The following is a 12,615-nucleotide window of genomic DNA, read 5'->3' on the forward strand; positions in this document are numbered from 1 at the left end:
CACACTTGCCACCCGTAGCCCTGAACTCGGTCAGGACCCTGTGCTGCCCCCATAGGGCCTGAGGCCCCTTGTGTCCCCTGCAGTGGAGGAGTCAAGAAAATAAAAATGCCTGTGCCCTTTGTCCACAACCTGGGGGTGGCCCTCTGGCACCACAGCGCGGACCTGACTCCCAGCTCCGGGGAAGGTGGGCCAGTGGGAAAGGCCAATGGTGGAAGCTTCTCCACTGCTTGGTAGGGGCGGGGACCTGGCACCCCACCTGTGTCCCTCTACCCTAGGCTGCTGTATGTATGTGCTGCACTCTTCTACGGGGCTCTCATTAGTGAGCACCTACCGTGTACCAGGCACCGTCAGCACTGGTGCAGACAGAGATTAGGACTAGCCTGTGGTTCCAGTGAGAAAGGCAAAGACGTGCACATCGGTGCCACCTGCCACCTCTGCCACTGCCGGCAGGAGCTCGGCACTGCTGACCTCTGTCTAGACGCTCAAGGGCATCTGAGCAGTACAGATCTGTGCCTGTGCCTGTGCCTGTGTACGTGAGGGCGCCTTGTAGGCGTGTGTGCGATCTGAGCGTGCGCCTAGGTGTGTGCACGTGTATGATGTGTGTGTGAGCGTGTGTTTGTATGGGGAGTTGTATGTGTATGAGTGGATGTGCGGGTGTCTTTGTAAATGTCACATGCACGCACCTGCATGTGAGCATGCAGTACCTGCGTGCACGTGTGTGCCAGCGTCTGCTGATGTATGTGAGCACGCGTGCGCCTAGGTGTACCCGTGGGTCCTGTGCGTATATGTGTGCACGTGTGTGTGCCCCTGGGCCCACGTGGGTGCACGTATACTTGTGTCCACATGCGTGCACGTGTGGGGCAGGTTTATCTGGTACGGTGGAGGCAGAAAGGCCAAGGTCCCGCCTCCGGCAGCCCCAGGGAGTCGGTGTGGGCCCGCGTCGGTCCGGCTCCCTACGCCTTCCAGCCAGGTCTCTCTCCCCCTCCCAGGCACAATCATGGGAATCCTCGGGCCTCCTTGGGTTCCAGGCAGCCTGGGCTGTGTGCGGCAGAGCTGCCAACCCGGGCTGTGGTGCAATCTGCCGGCCGAGCCCCTTCCGGAGCTGCGGGTTCCTCCGGGCGTGGGGAAGCTGCCCTCTGCGGCCTCCCCTGCCTGTCTTGGTGCGTCCTGGGGGGCAGGACACCCCTCCCACCCCGCGGCCTCACCCACAGGAAGCCGGGCTGGGGGGCAGGCGTTGGGGGAGGTGCCACGCCGGGCGCCCCGCCCTTTGCCGGTGGCTGTCGACCCCGCTGCTCCGAGGCCGAAGCAGTCTTGCCAACAGCCCCGGGGGCATCGCTGGACCAGGGGCCCCTCCGTCACAACCATGTTTGGCAGGAAGCGCAGCGTCTCCTTTGGGGGCTTCGGATGGTGGGTAACAGATGGGAGGGCGGGTGAAGGGGTGGGAGCGAATCTGGCCGTGAAGCCCGGTTGAGCCTGTGGCTGCGACCTGGTCTGTAGGGGGCAGTGGGGGGGTACTTTCAGATGCTTGGCGGGATGGAGATGGACGATCCTGTGGGGGGAGCACCAGGCTTTTCCTCACTGTCCCTTGGGTACAATCTTCTAGGGAATTCAGAGGTCGGAGCTGGAGCCAGTGTGAGTGTGACTCTGACGGGTGAACGTGGGCCTCTGTGTCATGTGTTTCCATACATGTGTATGTGCATCTGTGATGACTGTGAACACGTGTGTATCTGGGACTGTGTGTTTAGGTGTGCACGTCTGTGCGGCCGGGTGTGAGGTGTGTGCCTGACTGGGTGGGTGTGCCGGCGCGTGACCACGTGTGCACTCTGCGCTTCTGAGCGGATGCCGGTCTGCGCCTCGGAGCTTCTGGACCTGTGTGTGCTCTTGTCTGTGCATGTGTGTTATGCTCCTGTCTGGGTCATCTCTGTGACTTCGTGGTCGGGAGAGTGTGTGGCCTGCTTGGCCTTTGGGCTGTCTCCTCTCTGCAGGGGTGAGCAGTGAGAGGAGGGGGCAGGCCTGTCGCCAGGGGCCCCTCCCTGCCCTCCCCCTACAGCCAGTCTGAGCAGCTGGGGCTGTGCCCCAGCGTCTTGCCTGACCTTCTGGGCCACCTTTTGCTGCTAAGTTTCTGTCTGGGACAAAGGAGAGGCTCTTTCCTCCCTAAGGGGCCATAAAGTGGGGAAACTGAGGTCAAAGACTTGTCTCTGGTTACCAGCTGCCGGCAGCTTCTCCTCAGCTGGGGAACAGGGTCTAGTGGTTTTCATTATCAGTTTCCTTTCAGCTTCTAGGCTTGGAGCATTGTCAAAGAAGAGGTTCCCACTGCTGAGGCGGGGAGGGTGGCCAGGGCTGTCCTAGTGTGGAAGCTGGGTGGCCAGTAGTGGGGGGCATAAGAGGTGAAAGAGAGTGGGAGGGAGCACAGGGGCTGCAAGACATGGGATGGCAGAGCTTCCTGGTAGGGCTGGAGGGTTAGGGTGTCTATCATGCGGGGATGGCTTTCAGCAGGGAAGGGATATTGCAGTTGTTTGAGGGCTAAATTACAGATTCCTGGAGCCCTGGTCCACTCCAGTCAGTGAAAAGAATCTTGGGGGTGGTATTTTCGGAGCTCCGTTGGATGCCAGGGTGGTTGTCCACTAGCATTGGTGGACAAGTGATGAGAGTGAATGGGATGGGGCAGGGGAGAGAGGAGAGAGATGGCACCTGGAAGAACCTGGGGACCTTGGTTTCCTGAAAGGGAAAAGCTCAGTGTCACAGCGCTGCCCTATCTCCCCATCTCAGCCCTGCCAAGCCATAGACCCTGCCCTCCGAGGCCACACCCCCGTGGGAGCCCGGTTGACTGAGTAGGTGTGGACGTGGGTCCCGGGACCGGGGCTGCTGTGGCCCAGAGTGTGACCCAGAGAGTTGGTGGGTGGCGGGTGGCGGGTGGTGGGGTGAGAGGGCATGCTGGGAACCCTGGGTTAAGGAAGGTGCTGCTACTCTTCTGCTCTTTGAGGAACCCAGATGGGACACTTCCTCTCTCCAGGTCTCAGTTTCTCCATGTGTAAATGGGGAATTTCTGCCTTACCCACAACGAAGAGATGTTGTAAGAATTTAAAAAGATTCCTAGGGAAAATATAAAATGTAAGGGCTTATGGATAGGGCTTCCAGTTGGGTTGCTCTGGGTGACAGATGTTAGAGCAGAGTGCAGGGATCTGCTCCTGGGTCCACCTTACTCCCTTTCAGTGAGTTGAATGGGAGAGGAGGAGGGTCTCCATACCAGAGGGGGTTAGGAACCCAATGAGACCCCTGGGGGCCTTGTGGAAGCACCAAGGAAGGGGCCCAGGGGGCCCGTGGGGAAGAAGCTGGGAGGAGGGACCTGGGCCAGGAGCCTCGGGTGTGGCTTATTTTGCTGTTGGGATCAGAGGTGCTGGGAGTTTACTCAGGGTGGAAGGATCCCACCCCCCAGCTCAGGGGCTTGGTGCTGACTCGTGATTGCTGGGGCAGCTCTGCGTCCTCACCGTGTGGCCCCTGACACGGCTCCCCTCCTCCCTGGGGCCCCAGTAGTTGCGTGTATGGGGAGCTTGTGGCAGAGCTGAGCCGCTGGACAGAGGTGGCTATAAGAACTTTACAGGGTTTCAAGCCTCCTGGAGGTGGTGGTGATTTTGGTGGCATTAATGGCAATGATGACATGGCGCAGTGGTGACACTGATGGTGATGTGACCCTGGTATTTGTGACCCCCTAAACAAGAGGAGACAGAGAGTGGGAATCTCGCCTACCTTTCTGTCTCTGGAGAGAGGAAGGGGCCTCTTTTACCAGCCATAAGGGCTGACATATGCAGAGGGTAAAAATAGAAGCCTAGCAGCCCTGCCTTGTCTTCCAGCAAGGGTGGGCGCAGGCTGGGGTAGAGTTGCTGGCTGCCAGGACAGTCTGCCGCAAACGTGATCTTCCGGGCTCTGAGCTCCTGTGCCCGACAGATCCCACCTCCTGTGCACCCTGGCGCCTGCTGTCAGGTTCTGTCTCAGGAGTGGCTTATGCCTTCTTAGAGGAACTGGCAGCTCCCAGAGCAGGAGGGTCCCTGGTGCTGGAGGTTGCGGCATCTTTCTAAAGCAGAATCCCAGGCAATATCCATGCATTGATTGTCCAGCCGCTGTGACCCATGAGGCTGGGTTGCAGAGTCCTCTTGTGGAGCTTGGGTAACGAAAGGAGAGATGGCATACAAAGTGCTTTAGATCCCTGGGTCTGGAGTCAGATACTGGGATCCAGACTGGGCCAGTGATTGTATCCTCCCGAGCCTGTTTCCTCATCTCTAAAATAGGGAGAATAACAGGACCCATCTCACTGGGTTATGAGTGGCTCCAGCCCTCCCAGAGCTCCCAAGTCCTCCCTTTCTGGGCTGGAGGAGGACTTCCTTCCTCCTGAAGCCACATTGTCCAGGACCCTGCAGGGCTGGTGGTCTGGGCTGGCCCCGGGACCTGTCCCCTGCAGGTGCTAGGTGGGAGCCTTCAGCCCTGGCACTGACGGAAGCCCTTGCTTTTCTCTCGGCAGGATCGACAAGACCATGCTGGCGAGCCTGAAGGTCAAGTAAGTAGCCACTTCCTGTTACGTAAAGGTCAGAGGTAACGGCAGATAGAGCTCTTCTGGGGCCCTCATTTCCCTCCTGGTTGTGGAAAACGTGAGCGGGACTGTTGCATTTGTCAGATTCTCCGTCTCAGTCCAGGGGCTTGTGGACTTGGAGGAGGCTGGACTGAGCTCTTGATTCCTGAAGTATCCGGGAAAAGGCAGATGCTGGGAAGCAAGCAGAGGGACCAGTGTGGTGGAAATGTGTACGGCAGTGAAACTTTCAGGCCACAACTCAAGGGTATAAGAAAGATAATTGTATTTTCCATCACTTTAATTTTTATATTTTAATTTTCCATCACTTATAATCATTTTATTTTTATATATAATTTTTATAGCCCCAGTCCCAAGAGGCTATTTTTTTTTTTTGCCGCACTGCACAGCATGCATACTTCCCTGACCAGGGATTGAACCCATGCCCCCCTGCAATGGAAGTGTGGAGTCTTAAGCACTGGACCGCCAGGGAAGTCCCAGGCTGTCTTTCTGACATTCCCACCTACCTGGAAAATTGTGCCACACAGTTCTAGGACCTGGCAAAACACCCCAGTGTGTGTGTGTTTGTGGGTGGTCAGTTGGTCATCGAGTCATCTATTACCAGACATTTGTCATCCTGATCAGCCTGGCCCTGAGGCTCTCTGAGAATTCCAGCACCAGATTCAGGGTCTGGGGATTGATTGTCTGCCTCGGTTTACCATGTGTCTGCTGGTCTGTCTGGGGAGCCCTGAGCAGACACCCCTTTGTCCTAGAACCTCTGACTGCCCCTGTCTCATCACCTTCGTTCTTTTCCCTCCGTGTTTCTGGCCAAACCATTTTGTCTGCATCTGGATCCTCTTTCCCCCTTGAGACTTAACAAAAGTCGGTTCCCAACTGCATCCCTCCCTTGGGCAATGAGTACTGACCAACCACCTTCTCCAATTAAGTGAGTTAAAAAGGAGGGAAATTTTAGGAGGGAAAAACAGCATTGGTCACTAGCTCAAAATATTATCCTGCCACATGTGAATTGGCTCAAGCATGAAAAATTCCTCTACTAAGTGTCCTCCTTTTCAGGCAGCCCCTCCTGCTTGTAACTCCCCCATCTCAGATGAAAGATTTTCCAGGCTGGCCTCTCTCTGCCATGCCATTTAGTTGCCAGCACTGACTGTGCATCCTCTGGGTACACTTCCCTGGGCAGAGCACAGCCAGTCTTGCGAGTTGGCATCTAAGGGGGGTCAAAACAAGGAAGCTTCCCACTCAGGTTTGTTTTGCTCAGAAGGGTGAGGGTGGGCAGTTAGCAGGGCAGGGATGGATGGAAAACTGTCCCTGCCCTCTGAGGGCTTTCAGTCTCTCTGTAGAGTTGATGGCAGGGATGTAGTGGGAGCAATCTTGGAAGACTGCCAGGAGGAGGTAGCTTCTAAAGTAGCTCTTAAAGATGGGGCGGGACAATGGGCCTGTCTGTGCCTCTGCTGATTGGCGTGGGGTGTGCATCAGGGCAGTCCAGCATTTAGGGCAAGTCACTCTTGGGCAAGACACTTAAACTTCTCTGGACTTCAGTTTCCGTATCCTTTGTCCAGTGGGCACAGTGATGTCTGGCCTTCCTAGAGCTTCCTATCGCGTATTGCATGAGATGCTAGGTAGGAAACTGAGTTACTAAGGGGTGTAGAGTGGTCGGAGTGGGTTTTTTTGGTACCGTCTTGGGACATCTAGTTAAATTTCACAAGCGTTTATTGAGGGCCTGTTTGTTTTAACTAGTAAAGATGATACATGTAACCTGCAAAGGAACTAGTTACAAGGTGGAGTGAAGGGCTGGGGGCATGGGCCAGTGTTGAGACTGGGACCCCAGTGGCCTCTCTGGGTACGTGGGGGACAGTCTGAGGTCTTAGGCCTTGGGGAGGTGGTGTTGAGAGGGTTGTTTGGGACAGTGTGTAGGACTGTGTTCCTACTTGTACTTGGTTAAGATTCTTTTGATTGCAAGAAACAAAAACCCAGAGTAATCTGGTTAAGCAAAAGATGGAGTTTATGGAAAAAAATCCCAGGTGCCTCAGGGAACCCAAGGGGAGGAGGTGCAGCTAGAGCTCAAGGAGCGTTAAACAGGAACTGGAAATGCATCCCCATCAAAATCCCGTATGCCTTCCTTGCGAAAATTGATAAACTGATCCTAAAATTCATATGGAAATTAAAGGAAAATACTGAAAAAGAAGAACAAAGTTGGAGGACTGTACTTCATGAGTTCAAATTTACTACCAAGTGACAGTAATCAAGAGAGTTTGGTAATGGCATAGAGATAGACATACAGATCAATGGAATAGAATTCAGAGTCCGGAAATAAACCCTCACATTTGTGGTCAATTGATTTTCAACAAGTACAATATGTCATGACAATTCAATGGAGAAAAATAGTCTTTCAACAAATGGTGCTGGGACAACTGATATCCACATGCAAAGGATGAAATTGAATCCCTGTCTCACACCGTATACAAAAATTAACTCAAAATGGATCAAGGACCTAAATGTAAGAGCCCAAACTATCAAACTGTTAGAAGAAAACATAGATGAAAATCTTTGTGGCCTTGGATAAGGCAGTGGTTTCTTAGGTATGACACCAAAAGCACAAGCAACAAAAACAACAAGAACAACAAATTGATTAATTGAACTCCTTCAAAATTAAAAACTTTTGTGTTACAAACAACACCATTAGGAAAGTAAAAAGACAATGCACAGAATGGGAGAAAATATTTTCAAATCACATATCTGATAAGAGACTCATATCTAAAATATATAAAGAACTCTAACAACTCAATAATACAAAGACAAAAAGAATTTAAAAATGGGCAAAGACTCTGAATAACCATTTTTCCAAAGAAGTTATATAAATGGCCAATGAGCACATGAAAACATGTTCAACGTCATTAGTCATCAGGGAAATGCACATCAAAGCCACAGTGAGGTGCTACTTCACACCCACTAGAATGACTATAATCAAAAAGACAGATAATAACAAGTGTAGGTGAGGATGTAGAGAAATTGGAAGCCTTACACACTGCTGGTGGGAATGTAAAAGGGTGCAGCTGCTTTGGAAAACAATTTGGCAGTTTCTCAAAAGGTTAAACATAGAGTTACCGTATGACCAGCAATTCCATTCTTAAGTATACATCCAAGAGCAATGAAAACATATGTCCATAGAGAAACTTGTACGTGAATGTTCAGAGCAACATTATCAATAATAGCCCCAAATGGAAATAATCCAAATGCAAAGATACAGTCTTCTTTTTGGGGTGATGAAAATGTTCTGGGACTAGTTCGTGGTAATGGTTGTACAACCTTGTGAATATACTGAAAACCATTGAATTATAGACCTAGAAATGGTGAATTATATAGTAAATAAACTACATTTCAATAAAACTGTAAAAAAATAAAAGAGGGAATCTGATTGGCCCAGCATGGTCCAATCAGTTTAGCTGGAGAGATGGGGTTTATGGATAAAATATGTCTGCTGCAGCCACCTCTCTCTGTGGGAGGGGTTAGTTCTCAGAGAAGAAGGATGAGTTGTGGGCTGGGCAGATACCATAGGAGGTTTTATCCTGTCACCCGCATGACTCTTAGGACTAACAGGAAGATCAGTAGCTGCTCCCCTCATTCTCCTCCCCACTAATACCTAAGAAGAAATTCTGCCTGGGTGCCCAGGATATGGCTCTGCTTACTGACAGGTCCTTAGGCAGCCAACTGCATGTGCTAGGGCTCTTCCAGGTACCCAGATGCTGCCTTCCTTCGGCCTCTGCTGGGTGAGACATCTTTCTGTACTAATGCAGCCCATTGGCTTCTCCACTGAGCACCAGATACCCCTGGGCTGCAGTCCATGCTCCCGATTGCCTCAGCTCCTCTCCCAGGGACCTGGTGTCCTTGCCACGAAGAGAGTCAGCCATACAACTCCTGGAAGGGTCCCTGAGCTGTGCAGCTCCGAAGATGGGGGTTCTGGCACCACCATTATTGAGCACTTACTAGGTGCTCACTTTTCATCACACAGTTTCCCTGAGGTTTCACAACCATCTCGGGAAGCAGCTACCACTACTGTCTGCATTTTACGGAAGAGAAAGGGAGGCTTGGGAGGTTAGGAAACTTGGTCAAGGTCATCAGGGAGTAGGTCATGCAGCTGGGATTTGAATCCAGGTCTGTACTCATGGCTGGTTCAGTCCAGGCTGGAGCTAAATAGTTCTCAGCACCTCTCTCCGCCCTACTTTTCCACTCTTTTCCCGATTTAGATAGAGAGTCTGGTGCTTTGGCCCCAGAATGCACCCCTGCCTCCACAACACTGTGGATGGGAGGGCCCAGCCCCCTGCTGGAGGCCCAGGTTGAGAGTGGTCTGGGGTACCTGAATGATGAAGACCCTCAGAGGCAAGGGGTGCTGGGGGCCTGGAGCCACACAAGAACACTGGATAGGGGGGTGGTGGCAGCACATACAGGAGAAAAAATTGGGAGGCGAAGACTAACAAATTGTTAACCTCTCCAAGCCTCAGTTTCCCCATCTGTAAAGTGGGAGGGTTGGACTGGTGCCCAGTCTGCTCTCTTCTAGCTTTGGCTTTCTGGGAGTTCACCTTCCTGCCTTTTGTCCTTTTGCATTTCTCTCAGGACCTTGATGATGGTAGGTGCTCGCTGTTGACTAAGCAAATGCATGCACGAATGAATGAGGGTCTTTGAGAGCAGAGGTTCTGCATACTTCATCTCTGGCTCCCCAGAGCCTTACACCATGCTTGGCATATAGCAGGTTCTCAGTCTATATTTGCTGGATGAATGAATTATGGGTCATCTTGGTTAGCCCATCTCATGAGATGGGGGGCTGGAGAGAAAGAGGCAGGGACAGCAGGTGGGGAAACGCCCCTTCGCCAGCCTGCTCCCAGGCCAGCTTGGGATACGGTCTGTGTTGCAGTGGTTGAACCATAGTCTGACTGGATTCCCGCAGGGGGAGCCTAGGTTGGCAGGGCCATGTGTTTGCTCGTGGAGGTCCTTGAAGCAGCATCCAGAGGGGATGACCTGAACTGGGAGCCTCTGATACTTTTCTCCACTCTTTTTTTTTGCTGCCCCTTGCCCTCCCTCTCAGAGACTCCTGCTTCTTTGCTAAAGAAAAAGATGTGTGTGTGTGTGTGTGTGTGTGTGTGTGTGTGTGTGTGTGTGTGTCTGCTGCATGGGCTGGTAAGCCGTGCTCCAGCCGTCTGAGATGACTGTGATACACAGACAGTGGCCATCGTGGGACCGCGTGAGCGTGGAGATGATTCAGTGCAGCCTGTCTCTCCTGCTGGGGGAGGGCATCATGCACATTCCTGATGACCAGGAAGTTAGAACCCACTGCCGCGCAGGGGAAAGAATCCAACTTTTTAATTGATGGTCCCTGCTCTTGGTCACTAGAAGTGGGCATCTCTAAATAGAGAGAAAGCGCGTAAGAGGGCCCAGAGGTCACTGTGCCGTCTTATTTCTTCCTCAGGAGAAGGAGGGAGAGGGCCTGGAGGAGCTGTCTTCCCAGCAGCCTGGCTGGGGCAGCATTTCAGCTGTCCTGTGGTTTGGTCAGAAGACACCACGCAGCCATCTGTACTCTAGGTTTCAGATTTCACCAGCTAAGATTTAAAATCTTAGAAGGGAGGTGAGCACGTAGGGCAGCAGCAGACGCTGTGTCTCAGCGTAACTTCCCTTGGGCCCTGGGGTCCCTGATGGCAGCTGCTGGAGCCATTGTCCATGCAGGCTGGGGGCTTGCCACATCTAGAAAGCTCAATTTCTTGCTATGTCACAGCCCTTTTAAACTCAGGGCTTCAGTCCCCATCCTATGAGGATTACGTACAAAATCTGGGCGATTCCCTGTACAGACATCTGCCTCTCCAGGTTCTCTTGGTGTTGTTAGCAAGGCTACATTCTCGGGGGTGCGGGGAGAGCAGAGTCAGGGCCCAGGCAGCCGTGCATCAAGTCTCTGCCTCAGCTTTCCAGCCCTACCAGAAAGCCCATCCCTCCACAGTCCACCCCTTGATTCCGATGTAATGGCCTTTTTTTTTTTTGGCTGCATTGCAGCACGTCGGATCTTAGACCAGGGATTGAACCCGCAACCCTGGCATTGGAAGCACAGAGTCTTAACCACTGGACCACCAGGGAAGTCCCTATAGTGGTTTTTTTTCATGCATCGGTTGAGGGTCACGATCACCAATTCACTACTTCCATGTTTGACCACCAGGTCTTTGTTTACTGTGGATTACAAGACTCCTTGAGGCACAAAGATGCTTTAGAACCTTCTGAGCCTGCCCCATCTGAGTCAGCTCATCTCCTGCATATCTAGGGTGTCTGCTGAGTTTGCTGGGGTTGCCAAAGGCAGGGGGAACTTGATGTTTTGTGGGGTTAGAAGGCTGAATCAGTTAAGCTCACGTTTATTGGGCACCTGCATTCGAAGCCCAGTGCTAGGTGCTGGGGCTGGTGCGGAAGCAAAGATGAAAAAGACACAGTCTCGGGACTTCCCTGGTGGTGCAGTGGTTAAGAATCCGCCTGCCAAGGCAGGGGACACGGGTTCAATCCCTGGTCTGGGAAGATCCAACATGCTGCGGAGCAACTAAGCCCGTGCGCCACAACTACTGAAGCCTGTGCTCTAAAGCCCATGTGCCACAACTACTGAAGCCCGCGTGCCTAGAGCCTGTGCTCCGCAGCAAGAGAAGCCACCGCAACGAGAAGCCCGCGCACCGCAATGAAGAGTAGCCCCCGCTCACTGCAACTAGAGAGCCCGTGCGAGGCAACAAAGAAAAAAAAAAAAAAAGACACAGTCTCTGCTCATGAAAGCTTATAGTCCCATAGGGAGACAGACAGACAGACAGTTGCAATGGAATGTGACAAGTGCTAGCAGAGATGTCCTCAGAGAGGATGGAGACGGGCTTCCTGGAGACTTGGTGATGCCTCAGCCATCTCCAAAGGTGAGTGAGGCCAGCCCGGAGAGGAGAGAGGCACCCGGGGCAGCAGCAACAGCACGTAGGCAGTGGGGTGTGAATGGCGTGGGCTGGGAGGGACCTGGGTGCGGTTATGACACCAGACAGATCACTGGGTGCGACTGCCGGGTCAGGCTGGGCCACGTCCAGGAGTGTGGGAGGGCTGTGTGGAGGGCTGGGCTTGCCCCTCTGTGTGGCCGGGAGCCATGGAAAGGCTTTAAAGCAGGGCAGTAACGTGGCCAGATTTGAGTCTGAACGCCCCGCTGGCTGCCATCTGCTGACTCACTGGAGAGGCTGGAGGCCAGAGCAGGGCCAGTGGGGTTGGGGAGAGTGGACAGACTGGAGAGCTCTTGAGGAGGTGGACTCCCCAGCCTGGAGCTGGTTTGGATGTAGGAGGTGGGAGCAAGGGGAAGGGTCCGGGTGAAGACTCAAGGTTCTGGGTGAGCCTTTGAGCGGATGTTGGTCCCGTGTACGGAGACGGGGAGTTTGGGCAGCTTGGGGTAGAGGGAGAGAGTAAGGCTCTGAATATACAGTCTCTGCTCCTCCTTTCCCCTCTCCCCTCCCAAGTGGCTGGCTTAGGTCCTGACCTTTATACCTACCCCCCACCCTCCCATAGAAGGGTACAGAGGAGAGAAGCAGCATCATGAGGGGTGAAGGAGGTGGTTGGCCGCCGGGGAAGCAGGCTGGGCAGTGCCCTCTCCCTGGCCTTGCAGGCAGAGCTGGTGGTGGTCCTGGGCTCTGCAACCCCCCTCCTCCCCAGCTCCAGGTGTGCCTTGGCAGGTGAGCACCAGGTGAGCCCTAGCTGGTGCCACTGCTCTTGTAACCGACAGCTGGCCACACGGGACGTGCAGGGAACCCACTTCCAGACACGTTCCAGGTGGGGCCGAGGGGAACCTCCCTATTTCTGTCTAAAGTATCAACCCTGGTTCATTGATTCTTTAGGATGATCCCTGAGCCTGAGAACAGTGCTGGCGCGTGTAGGTGTGTGTCGGCGTGTGTGCAAGCTTGCCCGTGCAGGTGGACATGAGCTTTGAGGGCCCATGTGGGTGACTGTGTGGTGCCTTTTTTGGCTTTAGCGAGTTCCTATGGTAACCACGAACATGC

At 53.3% G+C, this 12,615-nt stretch overlaps 1 protein-coding gene across 6 annotated transcripts in view; it reads left to right on the top strand.

Annotated features, from left to right (window-relative positions):
* RAP1GAP2 (RAP1 GTPase activating protein 2) overlaps positions 1 to 12,615 on the top strand; it is a 216,548-nt gene that overhangs the window by 29,490 nt on the left and 174,443 nt on the right. For 5 of the 6 annotated variants that reach the window (XR_005017852.1, XR_005017853.1, XM_036837485.1 and 2 more), the window contains one exon: positions 4,517 to 4,552. Coding sequence is in view for 4 of the 6 variants with exons in the window: in XM_036837485.1 (XP_036693380.1) it covers positions 4,517 to 4,552 (36 nt within the window). In the remaining 2 variants the exon portion in view is untranslated. Of the gene's footprint in view, positions 1 to 1,326; positions 1,408 to 4,516; positions 4,553 to 12,615 lie in introns of those variants that run through there. The other variant, XM_036837488.1, reaches the window with a different exon arrangement.

The sequence above is a fragment of the Balaenoptera musculus genome, chromosome 20 (genome assembly GCF_009873245.2).
Source record: "Balaenoptera musculus isolate JJ_BM4_2016_0621 chromosome 20, mBalMus1.pri.v3, whole genome shotgun sequence".
NCBI lineage: Eukaryota > Metazoa > Chordata > Mammalia > Artiodactyla > Balaenopteridae > Balaenoptera > Balaenoptera musculus.